The 19214-nt window shown below is 43.2% G+C and overlaps 1 protein-coding gene across 1 annotated transcript; it reads left to right on the top strand.

The window, feature by feature from the left end:
- The first annotated feature begins 191 nt into the window (after positions 1-191).
- On the top strand, positions 192-13006 carry LOC117381197 (solute carrier family 22 member 4-like). Its single transcript, XM_033978098.1, has 10 exons — positions 192-649; positions 2230-2333; positions 3962-4116; positions 7809-7980; positions 8881-9007; positions 9150-9250; positions 9972-10186; positions 10320-10502; positions 12081-12216; positions 12791-13006. Exons 1-10 carry the CDS (start codon positions 242-244, stop codon positions 12864-12866), a joined length of 1677 nt encoding a protein of 558 aa, XP_033833989.1. The 5' UTR covers positions 192-241; the 3' UTR covers positions 12867-13006.
- Positions 13007-19214: the final 6208 nt, after the last annotated feature.

A 19214-nucleotide genomic window follows, 5' to 3' on the forward strand; every position in this document is an offset into this window, starting at 1 on the left:
GCTCGTGTCTTTTCTAATCTTTTTATTAAAAACACCTTCGTCGATCTCGTCCTGTTTCCAAAATAATATAGAACTCATGAACGTGAAGTGAGCCAATGAGAAGGAGGTGGAGGAGGGTGGAGGAGGGTGGAGGAGGGTGGGTGTTATAAAGGCACATAGTGGTGTAAAGTTCATTTTATCATCAACGCAACCAAAACAAACACGTGTCTTTCTCCTGCGTTTTTGAATGTTCTTCTGAGACATGGAGGACAGAACGACCCGGGACTACGACACCGTCACGTCTTTCCTCGGCTCTTGGGGACGTTTCCAGCTCCGGGTGTTTCTGGCTCTCGCGGTGAGCATCCTCCCCAACGGATTTATCGGGATTTACATCGTGTTTGTGGGGGACACGCCGCCGCATCAGTGTAAAATCCCGGACGGGTACAACTTAAGCGAGGCCTGGAGGAACGTGACGGTGCCGACGGAGACGCAGGACGGAGTCACCAGACCCAGCTCGTGCTCCAGACTGAACCTGGAGGTGGTGCAGAGTTACTCCGACAGAAACCTGCGGCCGGACGTGGACGTGAACGTGAGCGAGGTGCCGCGGGAGCCATGTGTGGACGGGTGGACCTACAGCAGAGACATCTACAGGTCGACCATCGTCACAGAGGTGAGGACGCACACACATATATATACACACATACACACACACACACACACCCCTATACACACACACACACACACACACCCCTACACACATATACACACACACATCGTCACAGAGGTGAGGACGGGACGCACACACACACATATACACACACACACACATATACACACACACATCGTCACAGAGGTGAGGACGGGACACACAACAGGACATGTGTGTGAAATTGGAACATCTGAGTCTGACAACGACATGAGGAACATTTATGACACTTTAAAGAACCTCACATTCACAAGTATTTAAATACACAAACACATACACACATACACATGCACACACACACACAAATACACACACATATGCACACATACACACACACCCCCACACATACACATGCACATACACACACACAGAAATACACATACATATGCACACACACATACACACATACATATACAAACATACACATTTACACACACACATACACATATACACATAAACATACACGTACACAAATACACACATTCACACCTACACACACACATTTACACATATACATACGCATACACACACACACCCCTTCACATACACAAATACACACATACACATTCACATACACATTCAGACATTCACATACACACACACACACACACACACACCCCTACACATTTACACATACACACACATACACAACCTGCTGTATAAACTCTATATAAACACATATCTAATCTTCTAACCACAGGACGTTTCCAGCTCCGTCATATGATACTATGTATATTCATATATATCATTCCCAGTCCCTTCCTTGTCTTGAAGTTTTGCATATCAGACAAAAGGAGCTCCTCAGAGATAATAGCCTTATCTGTGTCCTGTGTCCTCTCTCTGTGTCCTGTGTCCTCTCTCTGTGCCCTGTGTCCTCTCTCTGTGCCCTGTGTCCTCTCTCTGTGCCCTGTGTCCTCTCTCTGTGCCCTGTGTCCTCTCTCTGTGTCCTGTGTCCTCTCTCTGTGCCCTGTGTCCTCTCTCTGTGTCCTGTGTCCTCTCTCTGTGTCCTGTGTCCTCTCTCTGTGTCCTGTGTTCTCTCTTTCTGTGTCCTGTGTCCTCTCTCTGTGTCCTGTGTCCTCTCTTTCTGTGTCCTGTGTCCTCTCTCTGTGTCCTGTGTCCTCTCTTTCTGTGTCCTGTGCCCTCTCTCTGTGTCCTGTGTCCTCTCTCTGTGTCCTGTGTCCTCTCTTTCTGTGTCCTGTGTCCTCTCTCTGTGTCCTGTGTCCTCTCTTTCTGTGTCCTGTGCCCTCTCTCTGTGTCCTGTGTCCTCTCTCTGTGTCCTGTGTCCTCTCTTTCTGTGTCCTGTGTCCTCTCTCTGTGTCCTGTGTCCTCTCTCTGTGTCCTCTCTCTGTCTCCTGTGTCCTCTCTCTGTGTCCTCTCTCTGTGTCCTGTGTCCTCTCTGTTTTGTTTTGTTGTTTTGTTTTGTGAGATTTTCAGATGCCACGTGTTCGTTTCCCGAGGCTCGCGCTGCAGGTCACGTGTTTTTGCCGGTGTCCTCTGTCCAAAGACGAGTCCCTGATGTCCAGAGTGGTGTTTTGTGTTTGCAGTGGGACCTGGTGTGTGACCGAGCCTTCAAACTGCCCCTCACCACGTCCATTCACTACGTGGGCGTCCTGGTCGGGGCTTTCCTGTCGGGGCAGATCTCAGACAGGTGACAAACGCAAACTCTACAAACCCCCCGCGACCAGGGCTGGACCGTCATGTGACCCACTGTCCACTGTCCACTGTCCACTGTCCACTGCTCTTAATACGATTCATCACAATCACTGCAACCATTAATCGATTAATCGTGATTATTCAACTCCAGTGGTCCCTCACTATATCGCGGTTCACCTTTTGCTGTTTTTACGGATTTTTTTAGTACAATTTTGCTTTATTTTTTTACGTTTGTATGAGCGTGCAATGTGTCCTGCGTCCTGATTGGCTGTTGGACTGTAGACCATTGTGTTGTGCGTCCTGATTGGCTGTTGGACTGTAGACCATTGTGTCCTTCGTCCTGATTGGCTGTTGGACTGTAGACCATTGTGTCCTTCGTCCTGATTGGCTGTTGGACTGTAGACCATTGTGTCCTGCGTCCTGATTGGCTGTTGGACTGTAGACCATTGTGTTGTGCGTCCTGATTGGCTGTTGGACTGTAGACCATTGTGTCGTGCGTCCTGATTGGCTGTTGGACTGTAGACCATTGTGTCCTGCGTCCTGATTGGCTAAGGTACTGACAAATTTACATAAACGTTGGATCTCAGTGTGACTCTGAAGTGCTGTACGTTTGCAATTTGTTTTCTCCCCGACAAAACCCACAATGTCGATGAAACGTTCTGCACCGACAAAGACGCCTACGAAGGTTTGAACTTTGAGAGAGTTTAAACGAGAGAGAAATGTGAGAAAATGTTAATGCCTGTGTGAGAAAAGTGTATAAAGTGTGTGGTGAGGGGTTTTACAGACAAAAAACAGAGAGAATAATGTAAAAAATAAAGCTCAGTACTTTTTTAGAACATAACTCCCGCGATAAACGAGGGACCACTGTATAACTACTGATCACAGTCGTATTTGAGAATCATAATCATTTCATTGTCTTGGTAGAAGCTCCATTTTGACTTTTTCCCAGTCGAAAGCATCAGTATTTGGTTTTAAATATCTAATCACTACGGCAACGGTCCTAATGTCTCATGATTCTGAACACATGGATACAGACTCTAAAATATCTGCGTAATCCTTCAGTCGTCCAGGGTCGATCCATCGCAAAAGTAAAGTTAAATCTGTCAAGTGGACAAAGCGTTGTAGGAGTGAAGATGTTCAAGCTGTTTTTTTTTTGTTTTTTTTAATTATTTTGAGTTGATTTTTTCCATTTTTTTTCTTTCTTTTTGTTATTTTGAGTTCTTTTTTGTTTTTGTTTATTTATTTTTTCACTTTTTTGTTATTTTGAGGGTTTTTTTGTTTTTTATTTTGAGTTATTTTTTTAATTTATTGTTTACCTTTTTTGTAATTTTGAGGGTTTTTTCCATTTTTTTTTTTTTGGTTTTTAGTTATTTTGAGTTGATTTTTTTTTAGTTATTTCGAGTTGATTTTTTTTGGTATTTTGAGTTGATTTTTTCCATTTTTTTTCTTTTTTTTGTTATTTTGAGTTCTTTTTTCACTTTTTTTGTTATTTTGAGGGGTTTTTTTGTTATTTTGAGGGTTGTTTTTTTGTTTTTTTTCATTTTTTCATTTTATTTTTTTTGACTTTTTTTGTTAAGCCACGTCTTCACTCAAGACGCTTCTTCAGAACTCATTTTCTTGCAGGTTTGGGAGGAAACCCGCCCTGTTCTCCATGATGATTCTTCAGACTGTGGCTGTGGCGGCTCAGATCTTTTCTCCAAACTGGGAGATCTTCGCCTTCATCTTCTTCTTCGTTGGAGGTGGAGGATTCTCAAACTACATCATCGCCTTTGTGTTAGGTACTGGTCCCTTTAATCCTCGTGCCCTTGGGCCAAACACTGTTCATTTTGGGAAAGAGGCAGACGACTGATCGCTCTGAAGAGTTAATCAAGTTGATCTGACCACAGACTGTATACAGGAGCGTGACGTCGGCTCCAAACGAAGCTCAACGTGGAGCACAGTTCCATATTTGGAATTCTGAGTATCATAGCGACCAAAGAGCCAATCAGGAGCGAGGTTAGTGAAGGTAACGACCCTTCAATCAACGCCAGGGAAGATCTGTCTGTTATTAATGTTCATATCTTGATTTACAGACACAATAGTGAAATAAAAACCCCAGGATCATGTAGAGGGTTAATACGAACATTTAAGACCAGAATAATGAGTTTAACAGCAGCAGAGACAGAGAGAGGGGAGACAAAAAAAATAAAAATAAAAAATCAACGGAAAAAATAAAAATAAAAAAATAAATCAACTCAAAATAACTAAAAAAAAACAAAAAAACAAACAAAACAAAACTCAAAATTACAAAAAGTTAAAAAATAAAATGAAATTTTTTTTTTTTACTCAAAATAACAAAAAACAAACACCCCCCCCCCCTCAAAATAACAAAAAAGTGAAAAAAATAAATAAAAAAACAAAAAAAGAACTCAAAATAACAAAAAAACAAATAAATAAAAACAAAAAACCCTCAAAATTACAAAAAAGTAAAAAAATAAAATGAAAAAATAAAATGAAAAAAATTACTCAAAATAACACAACAAAAAAAACTCAAAATCACAAAAAAGTGAAAAAATTAATTTAAAAAAAGAACTCAAAATAACAAAAAAATGGAAAAAATCAACTCAAAATAACAAAAAATAAAATAAAATCAACTCAAAATAACTAAAAAACAAATATATAAAAACAAAAAACCCTCAAAATTACAAAAAAGTAAAAAAAAATAAAATGAAAAAATAAAATAAAAAACAAAGTAAACAAAGAGAACAATAGAGCGAGCCAGTTGGCCCATTAAAGCTGAACGATTCTGCTCAGTATGTCTCAGGCACAGTGCACGTCTTAGAGCAGCTCAAAAGACGTAACCTCCAAAGAGAAACTGTAAATATCAGCTGTGTTAGTTTCAGAGTCGTTAGCCCCTCGTTTCAGATTTAAGGCCGTGTCCAGCCGTGATCTGACCAGAACTGAAGAAGACGCTTAGACGAGCAGCAAAATGTCTTCAGTCCTACAACTTTTTGTCCAGTTGACAGATTTTACTTTGGCTTTTCGTTCTTTCTTTCTTTGTCAGGGCCATGTACAGATTCATTAATATTTCAAATAAAAACTTCATCACTGACATTCGCAGTAAAATACAATAAATGTCCAGTACAGTTTGTTTCCTACAGTCCAAACCTATTTAAAAAGTCAGTTATGTGCAGGTTTTTACAGTGAGACAGAACAAACGAACCAGACTGATGTGGACACGTTTGATTATCTAAATTGTACCTTTATTCAAATCTACAGACAGTTTCAGAGTCTGGAGCTGATCCTCTGATGGTTTGAAAAGAAAAGGCCCAGGATCTGTTTGGAAACTTACAATTTTGTTTCACAGAGACCGAGTCAATGCAGGAGGAGCTGCCTTATTATCAATCAGTCAATCAAACTTTATTTCTATAGCACCTCCCGTCAACCAGAGCCGACCAAAGTGCTGTACAACATAAAAAACACGATTAAAAACAATAAACATCAAACAAATCAACAGAACAAATACACCAGTGAAATAAAGAAAGTGTCACAGGGCTGAGTGCTGAAAGCCGTTTTAGTTTTAAGTTTGTCTTTAAACAGAGGCAGGTCAGAGATGGAACGCAACTCTGTGGGCAACGAGTTTTAGAGTTTTGGACACTGCAAAAGATCGATCGCCCCAGTGTTTGCCCCGGGACAGCAGATGTTGAGGGGTCAAAATGTCACACAGATAAGAAGGTGCAAGACCATTGAGTGCATTAAAAACAAACATCAGAATTTTAAAATGAATTCTGAGCTGGACAGGGCCAGTGCAAAGACAGGACAGGACAGGACAGGACAGGGGGTGTGGTCCTGTTTGAGACTGTTGGTGTTTCTTAGATGTGAGTACAAAACTAAACTGTCATAACTAAATCTTTTTTATTTACTTAGATCAGTGGTTCTTAACCTTGTTGGAGGTATTGAACCCCACCAGTCTCATATGCACATTCACCGAACCCTTCTTTATTGAAAAATAAAATATAATTTTTTTCAAATTCAAGACATATTTGTGTTTTACTGGTGCACAAAATAAATCGTGCCTTAACATCACTGTGTTCAAAGAATAAAAACAATACAATGTGTGAACTCACAACACACACACCTTTTAACAAAGACTTGACCTTTTTTAATAAATTATTTTAATTTTCTATTGTATTATGTATTCCAATAATGAACATACTGTATTTATGCTTTTTATTATTTTTAACATTTTAACACACATCACCTCATTTCCACCAGGCCACAATAATAATAAATATTTACTGCAGATCAGTGACTTCTGCTGTTTCCTCTGAGAGACCAGGTCAGAAATGCAGGGCTTTTCCCTTGGTGTCACTCTCATGTCATTTTCACAGCAAAGTCTGCTCCTTTTCTTCGTTTTTATGCCGTTCGAAGTGACAGTATTCAGTGACCAACACACACAGAGGAATCTGTATCTGCACAGCTGCTCTATTACTGCAGATTGGGATTAGCTAATGCTAATGATTACACATAATACACATTTGACCCACAATTAAGTTAATAGCAGAATAAACCACACTTACCGATCAGGAACAGCATCCAGTCCATCAAAACATAATGTCCTCTGCTCCTGAACCAACCCTGAGATCTTCACTCGGTTCCACGAACCGCTCCGGGTCCGAGATGCCTCTAGTTTAACTTGTACAAACATCCACAGTGTCCTCGGTCGCGTACTTCCTTTGTTTTGTCCGATTCGTCATGTTTAAAACGCAAAACTGCTGCACGCGCGCATAATTTTACGCGCGGATCTTTGCCCGAGGGCGGGCCGTCAGAACATTAAGGGGTTAAACACTTAGAATCTTCAGCGAGTTTTCACGCCACGACGTCCACACCGGCTAAAACTCTGGTAGCGGCGCATGAGGAGCCTGTCAATGACGTGGATAAGCTGCGCAGATACGTCTGTGAATCACATAATTGTCTGGAGCAGCTCGTCCCGGTCACACTCACTGACTCACACTGAAAAATAGCGCAGAATTAATTGTTGTGTGTTTATTTTATTTTCAACTCCGGTTTGATTTTTTTGTGCGCAGCAGATTTTCTGTGCGCGGAGACCGTGTCAGCAGTGCGCACGCGCGCAGCTTAGAGGGAACAGTGTTCGATAGGCACAGCAAAGGTGCATTTGTCGAATTAGGACACGGCCAGAGTCTGGAGACGCTCACAGTCCGCGAATCATATGAGTCTGGTGCGTGTCTTGACCTCCGCCGAACCCCTGGGACTGACTCACCGAACCCCTAGGGTTCGATCGAACCCAGGTTAAGAACCACTGACTTAGATATTACAGTGGTGATAACGAAGGGTTTTTTGTTTTTTGTGCCTTTACTGCCTTTTACTGAAGATCAGACCTGGGTGGCTGAGGGACCACGCAGACGCTGGTTCGGAGGCGTTTCGACGTCGACCCGCGGCTAAACGTCTCGTGGCTTTTGTTTCCTGACAGGCACGGAGACGCTGAGCCCCAGAGCGCGCGTGGTCTTCTGCTCTCTGGGCGTGTTCATGCCCTCCGCCCTCGGGTACATGGCCATGCCCGCGGTGGCCTACTTCTGCAGGGACTGGAGGACTTTACTGATCCCGATGGCGGCCAGCTCCTTCATCTATGTCCCGCTGTGGTGGTAAGAAGCAGCGCTGTGTCAGATGCCCTCCCGTTCTCCTGTAGCGCTGAGTCAGACGACCTTCAATCCTCCGGTTATACCTGAATGGTGGGCACAGGGAGGGCATCTGGCACACAGGGAGGGCATCTGACACACGGGGAGGGCATCTGACACACGGGGAGGGCATCTGACACACAGGGAGGGCATCTGACACACAGGGAGGGCATCTGACACACAGGGAGGGCATCTGACACACAGGGAGGGCATCTGACACACAGGGAGGGCATCTGACACACACGGGGAGGGCATCTGACACACACAGGGAGGGCATCTGACACAGAGGGAGGGCATCTGACACACACGGGGAGGGCATCTGACACACAGGGAGGGCATCTGACACACACGGGGAGGGCATCTGACACACACAGGGAGGGCATCTGACACACACAGGGAGGGCATCTGACACACAGGGAGGGCATCTGACACAGAGGGAGGGCATCTGACACACACGGGGAGGGCATCTGACACACACGGGGAGGGCATCTGACACACAGGTGACACTGAAGTTTTCATCCGCGATTTTGCGCGGTTTTAAAAAGGTCACACATTTGTACAAGTTTGTCCTGTGAGAAAACGTTTCCACGGATGAGACTTACATCATGTGGTGGTGAAAAGAGGAGGAGGAGGAGAGGCTGAGGAGGCTGGTGGTTCTGCTGCTGCGGTGAGGAAGGCGCGGATCCTTGTTTTTAGTGGAACCGTATGCGATATTTTGGACATTTTAAATCTAAATATACTGACCTGACACGAGGAATCGGTTTGTACGGCTTTGAGAACGGGACAGTTATAACGAGGTCAAAGGTCAAAGGTCATAGGTCCCCCTTCGTAAACACATGTACAGCTGTGTGGGTGCGTTCTGTGCAGGCTGGTCCCAGAGTCTCCTCGCTGGCTCCTCTCTCAGGGACGAGTGGACGAGGCAGAGGCCATTTTGAGAGAAGCGGCGAAATGTAACAAAGTGGACGTCCCATCGCCGATTTTCACCAAAACAGAGGTCAGATCTCCTCCTGTACTCACCGACCGGCCTTAAGGTGGCGCTAAAGGGTTGGAGCGTAGCAAGTGTGCAGGCAGAGGTCAGAGGTCAAAGGGCGTTGGGCAGGTGTGCTTACATTGACGAGTGTCTTTGTTTGTTTCAGGTGGAAGAAATAGTGTCTAAAAAAGAAAAGAAATACAACATCATCTCCATTTTCCAAAACGGCAACTTGTTTTTGACGACGTTACTCTGCAGCGCCTTATGGTGAGTCCCGGCGTCATGGCGCTACACAATGACCACGCCCCCCCAGCTCCGCATGTAAATTTCCCATAAATTTCTCCCAGAGACTTTCTGAAAAAAAAATAAAAATCAGTGACGTGGAACTAACGACAACAAAACCTGTACTTTTATTTAAAATCTGCTTCTGAAACTTTAGAAACTGTGAAAGTATTAAAACATTTAGCTGAATCTTAAGTTTGAAAAGTTCAGTCGTGTTATGGATATTAGTTAGCACGTAGCTGGTTAGCACGTAGCTGGTTAGCACGTAGCTGGTTAGCACGTAGCTGGTTAGCACGTAGCTGGTTAGCACATAGCTGGTTAGCACGTAGCTGGTTAGCATGTAGCTGGTTAGCCTCCCAATGCCTTTGAACTCTTAATATTTCAATTTTTCGAACAGTCTATGGGAGAAATGAATGGAAAATGTACTCCTGGAACTGAAGCCAACTTGGAAGTGGGCGGGGCTAGAGAGCTCCATTGTGGGCGGGGCTATAGAGCTCCATTGTGGGCGGGGCTAGAGAGCTACATTGATTTTAATTTAATCCTCCATCTCAAAATATGTTCCACAATTATCTCTGCACGTGACTCTCTGAAGGAGCCTGTAGCCTCCGTAAAAGGTCGACATCGGGTGTTTTGGGGTTTTCCGTCCCGGTGCAGAGGTCAAAATGAGTCCCGTCTTGTGTAAAGCGGTTTTGTCGTCTCTCTCCAGGGTCATTATCACGCTCAGTTACTACGCTCTGCTCTTGAATACGTCCAATCTCCATGGCGACCCGTACTTAAACTGCTTCATCTCCGCGGCGACCGAGGTCCCGGCTTACATCATCGCTCTGATCCTGCTCAGGTTTTTGGCTCGCCGCATCTGCCAGTCGTCCACGCTGTTCATCGGAGGGGCCATGATCCTCTGCGTGCATCTCATTCCATTTGGTAAAGTTGTGTAACGTGTGTATTCACAGGATACTGCAGTAAAGAGTATTTAGTGAAGTACATCTTACATCTTAAAGTCTTCTGTCTCGTGTACATTGGTCCTGGCTCATTCAAATTGCGCCCCCTGCTGTAGACCTCCCAGCCGTCGGCGTGTTCCTGGAGATGCTGGGGAAGTTCGGGATCACGTCGGCGTTCTGTATCGTCTACGCCGTTTCCTCGGAGCTGTTCCCGACCGTGATCCGGAACACGGCGATGGGATGCTGCTCGATGGCGGCGCGCGTCGGCACCATCGTCTCCCCATTTATCATTTACCTCGGTGAGTTAAAGCTTTGACAGGTTTGACTCCTCCCACTAAAACATAATCAGCATTTAAGTCCGCCCTGTTGTGCTTGTGTCTCTATGGTTCTCATCTCTGTGGATCATTTCGTTATAATTTACACATTTTAAAACTATTTAATAAAACAACTTCATTAAAAAAAACAAATCCACACTTCTGTGTCAGAAAACTGAGGTGGCAGCAGAGTTTTTTTCATTTGTACCAAAATGACGACGCGACGCTGCAGAATCCTACGAGTATCAACGATTAAGAAAATAAAACTGGAGAAGGAAGAGCGGACGTCACAGTGGGCGTGTCACAGAGGGCGTGGCACAGTGGGCGCGGCACAAAATGCCGTCTTGAAAATAGTCCATTAAAGATTAAACTCAAACATGAATCAGTCCAAAAACAACTTCAGAGGCTCAACGAGAAGAAACGACGAGAACATGGAGAAAAGTGGATGTTCTTCAAACTGAACAGTTTGAAGAACATCCACTTTAACGTCTCTTTATTTAAGAATTTACCAAAATGTTTCCTTTGGTTTTTGGATTTTTTATTTTTAGTTATTTAGTTTTTGTTCATTAAACTAAACTGAAATGAAACTTTGATATTTAGGTCAGGGAGTGTCCACCAAACACAACCAGAGCCAGACAAATCTCGTGTTTCACTGACTTTATTTGATTTGATTACATTTTTTATTTTATTTATTTATCTATTTTTTATTTCTATTTTATTTTTTATTTCTATTTTTTTTTATTTTATATTTATTTTTTATTTTATTGGGAAGTCCCATTGAGTTTGCGCCTCATTTTCGAGAGCCGCGGCCCACTGAAGCTGAAGCTGCGGCCCGCTGAAGCTGAAGCTGTGGTCTTCAGGCTTGAGCTGAAGCTGTGGTTCGTTCGTGCTTCAGCAGTGCTCTGACATGTGGACCCTGAAATCATTAACAACAAAGAGATGATAAAACTCCAGAGTTAAACTTTTACTGCAGTTATCTAAATGAGCAGCAGCAGTTTACACAGCAGCAGCATTTAAAGCCACAGTACGTAACTTTATAGTCACAAATGACCACAGTAAAAATGTACGTCTTTATTGTGAGCGGGCTCGCATCTCCACAAACCTGACTCTTATTTGGCCTGCTTGTTTCCACAGAGATTTTGTTCCTTTGGCTTTAATCTTCCACAGAGCTGTCGATGACGTCACCTCCAGGTCCAAACTGAAACTTCACAGCTGATTTTTTCTAGTTTTGTTTTTGTTCTTTCTTCATCAAACCAGAGGCCGTGACCTTTCACCTCAAACTGTGTCAAATATGTCAATCATGTAGAAATAATCCAGTATGACGCAGGATTACGCCTGTGTGTATCTCACTGACGGTCACCGCTGACGCTAGCTTAGCCTAGCCTAGCCTAGCCTAGCGTCTAACCTCCCTGATTCACTTCCTGTCACACGTTCGACTGAAGTCTCTAACGTCACATGTGTCATAGACTGTGTGTAAATGGATAAACTATTTAATTTTGATTTTATTTAATTAGTTTTCAAACTGGCAAAACAAAGACGAGAGTATTTTTTCTGTGTCTCCAGGTCGTTTCTATAAGTCTCTGCCGTACATCCTCATGGGCGTCCTCGCTCTGTCTGGAGCTCTGCTCTGTCTCATTTTACCTGAAACCTTCAGCCGGACTCTGCCTGAAACCATCGACGACATGCAGCCAGTGTGCAGGTAATGGAGCCTTAAAGCTGCACTGTGGGACTTTCACTGTGAGGAGAACAACACCATAGTAAAGTGCATTTGACGGGTTAGATCTCCATGACGATCTCCATGACGATCTCCACCTCGTCTCCGTCTGAAGTGTCTCAGTCCAAAAGTCAGACGTATTATTATTATTTAATGAGCTGGATCGGGTATCGGTTCCCTGATATCGGCCCAGTCGATATCCTGTAATGTCCATTTAGAGGCTGATTTTGTCCCAGATCGTCTCATATGTTTGAACATTTCTTCGTTCAAAGCTTCAGTCTGATGTGGAGGAGACGCCACAGACACAGAACGACACAGTGAACCACGTTTGAATAAATAGTGACGTACATAAGAGATCGGCTCACATCGGTATCGGCCGATATCAAATCAGAACTGAAAACCACAGATCCCACTGAGCCAAAGAGAACAGAAACATGAAAGCCCGTCATATGCACTTTAAAAGCTCTACTGCGGAACATTCTAAAGTTATAACATCTCCACGGTGATGGCGAGCGTGTTTTTAAGAATGTAGATGTGATTGATGTTTGTGTTTAAACAGGAGGAGGACGCAGAAGGACACGGCGCTGGACAAAGACCTGAGCACATCTGAACAAACCAAACAAACTAAACTGTAAAAAACTGTGTCATTACTGAACAAACTCCAGATGTAAATAATAAAATCAGACAAACACAAGAGACTCTGAAGAACGGGCCACGCGTCTGTAACAAACGGGTCAAATGCTCCTTTATGTGAGACAAGGCAAGTTTATTTGTACAGCACAATTCATACACAAGGTAATTCAAAGTGTTTTACAGAATAAGAAAGACATTAAAATCACACAAATTAAAACAAAAATAATCACAAATAATCATCATAAAAATTAACGTTAAAACAGAAGAACAGAATAAAAACCTTTCAGTCGTCTGCACAGATAAACAGAACTGTTTTGAGCCTGGATTTAAACATTGTCAAAGTAGAGGCCTGTCTCACATCTTCAGGAAGAATGTTCCAGGTTTTAGCTGCAGAAAACTGAAACACTGATTCTCCATGTTTAGTCCTGACTCTGGCACCAGCAGGAGGCCGGTCCCTGAAGTCCTCAGAGTGTGAGATGGTTCATATGGAACTAACATGTCAGAGATGAACTTTGGACCTAGGCCATGGGACACATGTGTGAAGTACTTCCTGGTTCTAGTCCTGACCCGAGCAGCAGTGTTCTGGATGTTCTGGATGTTCTGGATGTTCTGGATGTTCTGGATGTTCTGGATGTTCTGGATGTTCTGTTCTGTGGCTCGTTTGGAGAGTCCAGTGATCAGGACGTTACAGTCGTCTAATCTACTGGACACAAATGCAGGATAAGTCTGAGTCTGGTTTTGACCTTTGACCTTTGACATGTTTTTCGTGGTAAAAAGCTGCAGATGTTATTGATTTGATGTGTCTGTTAAAGTTCAAAGTCCATTATTACCCTGAGATTTCTGTCCTGAGTTGAAGGTTTTAGAGAGAGAGACTGGAGGTGACGCTGACACTTTCTCTGTGACTCTGACTTGAGTCTTGTCTTTTATCTGGAGAAAGTTGTTTTTCCTCCACACACTGATCTGTTGATGCAGTGAATCCACTGGTCCAGATTCACCTGCTGCAGTGAGACATAGATCTGACTCGTCTGCAGAGTTGTGTGTGACACATTATTGTTGTGTATTAACTGGACTAACAGCAGCAAGTAGAGACTGAACAACAGGGGCCCCAGGACTGACCCCTGGGGCACCCCACAGGTCAGACATTTTATCTGAGACACATTTTCCAATTTCAACAAACTCCTCCCTGTTTTCTAAATAGGACTTGACTAGTCCACAGATGCCCTCCCAGTCCTCTAGTCTCTGTAAGAGGATCCCATGATCCACAGAGTCAAAGGAAACACTCAGATCTAACAGGATCAACACTGAGACTTTGCATCAGTGTCAGGAGGACGTCATTTGTCCTTGATCAGAGCATCTCAGTCTGTGGGTCTAAAACCTGAAAACATCAAAGGAGATGTTCATTTGGAGAAAGTTGATAAACTGTTGATAAACAGGTTTTTCCAGGACTCTTGCTCTTTTTTAGGAGAGACTTGATAACCACAGTTTTCAAAGCTCTGGGGAATGTTCCAGATTGAAGTGACATATTAACTGTGTGAGTGAGCGGTGACAGCAAACTGAGCACAGACTTTAGAAATTTAGTGGGTCACACATGGAGGCAGCATGTAGATGAACTCAGACTGGTGACGATCTCTGGGACAGTTTTGTCAGTTACAGGTGCAGACTGAGTCAGCTCTGTGTCTCGGTGGGGCTGGGTTGTTAGTTGTGTTGTGGACTTGATGTCATTTTTAAAGCCCTGAACCATTTCATTAAAGATACTTCAAACTCACTGCACTTAGATGTTAAATTAGTTCTAACAGCAGTGGAGCTGGGGGTTTGTTAATCTGTTTACTGTTGCAAACAGGACATGAGAGTTGTTACTGCAACTTCTAATAATGTCAGAAAAATCCCTCTCCCTTGTTCTACATAAACTGTGGTTGTACATGTGCATCTTTTCTCTGTAAATCTCATAATGAACCTGGAGCTTTGACTTGCTCCATTCCCGCTCGACCCTCCTCCCTTTTCTGTGCCCTGAGTCATCATTCCTCCATGGAGCTTTCTGCTGATCTTTAACCATTTTAACCTTCATCGGGGCAATGGTGTCCAGAACATTCAAAACACTCGAAGTCACAGAGTTCAACAAATCATCAACATCAGAACATGAGGCATTTTCAAAGTGCATCATTTCCATGAACATTGCACCTGTTTGTGAACTAAATGTCTCTGATTGGACAGTCTAACTGTCCTTCTGTTCAGTCTTTGTGGTGTAACTGTAGATACAGCTCCATCACAGGCCTCAGTCTGATATTATCTTTATCATGACTGTATGTCCTGAGACAGCAGAGGCCCCGTGTGTCCTCGCTCTTGTTGATAACAGCTCTGGGGGAGGGCAGGGAAGGGCGAGGAAGGGGGAGTTTGGGTGAGGGACCAGGTGAGGGCCGAGGAGGCGGAGCAGGGGGGAGTTTGGGTGAAAGACGAGGGGGGACAGGTGGGTACGGGGAAGAGTTCTGTATAGTTGATGCCAGAACTCTTGATCGCTCTATATTAGGTGTGAGAGGAGCCATCTTAATTCCTGATCTGATGAGGTTTTCTAGATGGTTGGGAAGGGCCATAGGTGAAGGTGGGGAGGAAAAGGAGAGTGAGGAGTCCCTAGAGGGAGTAGATGCAGCAAAGGGGACCCAGGGCTGGTCTGTGGGCAGGGGAGGTGATGTAGGTGCTGCTGGGGCTGAAACCTCTGCTGGGGCAGTCACAGACAGGTCCAAGGCCTGTGACGAGGGCCCTGAGGGAAGTGACACTGGAGATGCATCCTTCACTTTTGAAGGTGGTGGTGATGCTGATTTGTTCTCTGGGGGAAGTGGTGATGCTGCTGAATCCTTCGTTGGGGGAGATGGTTGTGCTGCTGGTCATGAGGAGGTGGTGGTTGTAGTTGTGGTGTTGCTGGTGGTGCTGACACACAACTCTGCTCAGGTGGAGGCCATTTCCCTTGAACAGGTCGTCTCGTTTCCAGAACAGATCAAAGTTCTCACTGTAGTGCAGTCCTCTGACCGCACACGTGTTGAACAGCCATGTGTTCAGCTGAAGCAGACGGGTAAATTTGTTCATCTTCCTTCTGTCTATGGTAGGACGAGGTCCACTGATGAAAGTCTTAACCTCCACTTTATCAAGCTCCTCAAATAATTCAATGAAGTGCTTTTTCAAGATTTCAGTCTGATTCATTCTGGTGTCAACTGCACCACGTGCACAATCAGCTGTTTTGCTCCTTGGTCTGTTAACAAAACTTTTGGGAGGAGTTTTGTGATCTCAGAGACAGTGTGACTGGGGTACGAGTGGCTCTGTGAGTCACATCTCTGACAGCTCCGTCTCCTAACAGCAGCGTCTCTCTGACCTTGACGTTTGGCACAGACCACCTGTCTGCCGCCGCTCTTTTGCCATCTTCATTGCTCTTGTTTTGCGACAAAAATCCATTTTCTGTTTGTATATTAACATCAACATCAGTCTGTGACAGTGGTAAAAATCTGTAAGTTGTATTTTGGGTGATGTAACTATATTAGCATTGTCTCTTATCACTTGTCGTTGGCTTGAAATTCTTGTTTTTAGAAAGTTTTGGAAAAGACACCGTATCACTCTGGTTTAAGTTGAAAGTAGCAGTTTTTTCACTCTCTTAAGTAACTGTAGGCTGCTTACCACTGGAGGTCACAGGGAGCGTTCGGTGAAGTCTTTTTCAGATTGTAAATCAAATATTCGTGCTTGTAGCTCATTCATTTGTTGTTGATAGTTCCGACAGCATTCGCAGAAAGAATTCCGTTTGTTTCTTTCCTCGGACATGTTGCTGGCTCATCAAACATTTTGTTAAAAATGTAAAAATGGTTTAGTCTTGGTTTACTTAAGAGAAAATCATAACTAAACAAATCTCCCAGTAATGGAAGAGGTAAAATGAGTAAAAATGCAAAGTAAAGGAGGAAGCAGCAGGAGCAGGTTTGAGTCTGCGCTCGTCAGAATGAGGAATGTGTCACATCTGAAATAAGGAAAGTCTCATTTTGTGGTTTATCTGATTTTAAAGACGAACACGGGCAAAATAGAGAGTTATTCAGACCTGGTTTAGTCCTGGTTTAGTCCTGGTCTAGTACTGGTCTAGACCTGGTTTAGACCTGGTTTAGTCCTGGTTTAGTCCTGGTCTAGTACTGGTCTAGACCTGGTTTAGACCTGGTTTAGTCCTGGTTTAGTCCTGGTTTAGTCCTGGTTTAGACCTGGTTTAGACCTGGTTTAGACCTAGTCTAGTCCTGGTTTAGTCCTGGTTTAGTCCTGTTTCTCTGAGTTTCTTTTTCAGTCCGTCTCTTGTTTCCATTGGTCAGTTTTAAGTGAAAGTGAAAGTTGTTTGTTGAGTTTGTGGATTTCGTCTCGACACAAAACGATTCAGACGTTTGGACTTGAACCACAAAAGGTAAAGCTCATTTTCATCGTCTGTTTGTTTGGTGTTTTCTGTTCAGAGTGTAGTCAGTAAATATGTTTAAAACAAGGACTGAACCAGGACTAAACCAGGACTAAACCAGGACTAAACCAGGACTACACCAGGACTAAACCGGGACTAAACCAGGACTAAACCAGGACTAAACCAGGACTAAACCAGGACTAAACCAGGACTACACCAGGACTAAACCAGGACTACACCAGGACTACACCAGGACTAAACAAGGACTACACCAGGACTAAACCGGGACTAAACCAGGACTAAACCAGGACTAAACCAGGACTAAACAAGGACTACACCAGGACTAAACCGGGACTAAACCAGGACTAAACCAGGTCTAAACCAGGTCTAAACCAGGACTAAACCAGGACTAAACCGGGACTACACCAGGACTAAACCAGGACTACACCAGGACTAAACAAGGACTAAAGCAGGACTAAACCAGGACTAAACCAGGACTACACCAGGACTAAACCAGGACTAAACCAGGACTACACCAGGACTAAACCAGGACTAAACCAGGACTGAACCAGGACTGAACCAGGACTAAACCAGGACTAAACCAGGACTAAAGCAGGACTAAGATTTAAACTAGAATGCGACTCATCAGATTTAGGATTAAAGTTCTTAAGACTGAACAGGTGAAAGTGAAAGTGCTCGAGACGCTCGGGGGGACGTGTTAATGTTTATTTGTACAGTACAGTTGGTCCACAAAGTATTTCAAAGTGTTTACAGAATAAGAAAGAACTTAAAATCACAAGACAACAAATCAAAACAAAAATAAATGTGATAAAATGAACCTTAAAGGAGAAAAGTGCAGAATAAACCCCAGAAACAGCAGATAAACAGAGTCTGGATTTAAACTTTGTCACAGTCGAGGTCTGAGTCACATCTTCAGGGAGAATGTTCCAGGTTTTATTTTTCTTGAGACTCCCGGGGCTTCAGAGCTGTCACACAGCAGGAGCGTCGCCATGGTGATTAACAATTTAAAACAAAATATTTTATCATTAGAAAAGTCTCATAATGTTTCATAAAACAAGAAGAAAAATGTATGAATAGGCTCCTCCTCCTCCACGAGCCCGTCTACGAGTACTTTTACTCGAGTAACATATACTCCAGAGTAAAGTACTTTTACTCGAGTAACATATACTCCAGAGTAAAGTACTTTTACTCAAGTAACATATAGTGCAGAGTAAAGTACTTTTACTCGAGTAACATATACTCCAGAGTAAAGTACTTTTACTCGAGTAACATATACTCCAGAGTAAAGTACTTTTACTCGAGTAACATATACTCCAGAGTAAAGTACTTTTACTCCAGTAACATATAGTCCAGAGTAAAGTACTTTTACTCGAGTAACATATACTCCAGAGTAAAATACTGTTACTCGAGTAAAAGTCGTGTTCCTCTGTGTCTAAAGTGACTTAAGCTTCATGTAACAAAATAAAATAATCTGAACATTTGTGTTTCTGATTCTGTTTGGATCAGTTTTGTGTCTTATTATAATTAGAGTAAATTATTTACTCTGTCACATTTACTCAAGTCATTTTCCAAAATACTTTTGTTAGACTCGGATACTTTGTGTTTCTACTCGACTGATTAAAATCACACTGGCTTTAGGAGGAAACTGCAGCTCCTCTTATGGCCACATGATGTCGCCGCACACCTGCTGCAGTGTGCTCCTGCCCAGAGTACTGTTACTTAAGTAAAGTACAAATACCACAGCAAACAAAATACTTCAGTAAAAGTATCACGTGAAAACATCTACGTGAGTAAAAGTATTAAAGTCCCTGTTTAAAAATGTTCTTAAATAGAAAAAAGTTTAAGTATTTCGTGCAGATTTTGAGTCTTATAAAACTTGAAATGTGGTGATTTTGATAAAGATTTGAGCTGAATTTTGTTCAAC

This window comes from Periophthalmus magnuspinnatus, chromosome 14, assembly GCF_009829125.3.
Source record: "Periophthalmus magnuspinnatus isolate fPerMag1 chromosome 14, fPerMag1.2.pri, whole genome shotgun sequence".
Taxonomy (NCBI): domain Eukaryota; kingdom Metazoa; phylum Chordata; class Actinopteri; order Gobiiformes; family Gobiidae; genus Periophthalmus; species Periophthalmus magnuspinnatus.

What these genes read in the sequence shown, in the direction of transcription:
- LOC117381197 (XM_033978098.1), top strand. Translation starts at nt 242, where the DNA reads ATGGAGGACAGAACGACCCGGGACTACGACACCGTCACGTCTTTCCTC. An exon ending in GGTCGACCATCGTCACAGAG is followed by an intron (nt 650 to 2,229) that starts GTGAGGACGCAC and finishes TTGTGTTTGCAG; the next exon opens with TGGGACCTGGTGTGTGACCG. An exon ending in CATCATCGCCTTTGTGTTAG is followed by an intron (nt 4,117 to 7,808) that starts GTACTGGTCCCT and finishes GTTTCCTGACAG; the next exon opens with GCACGGAGACGCTGAGCCCC.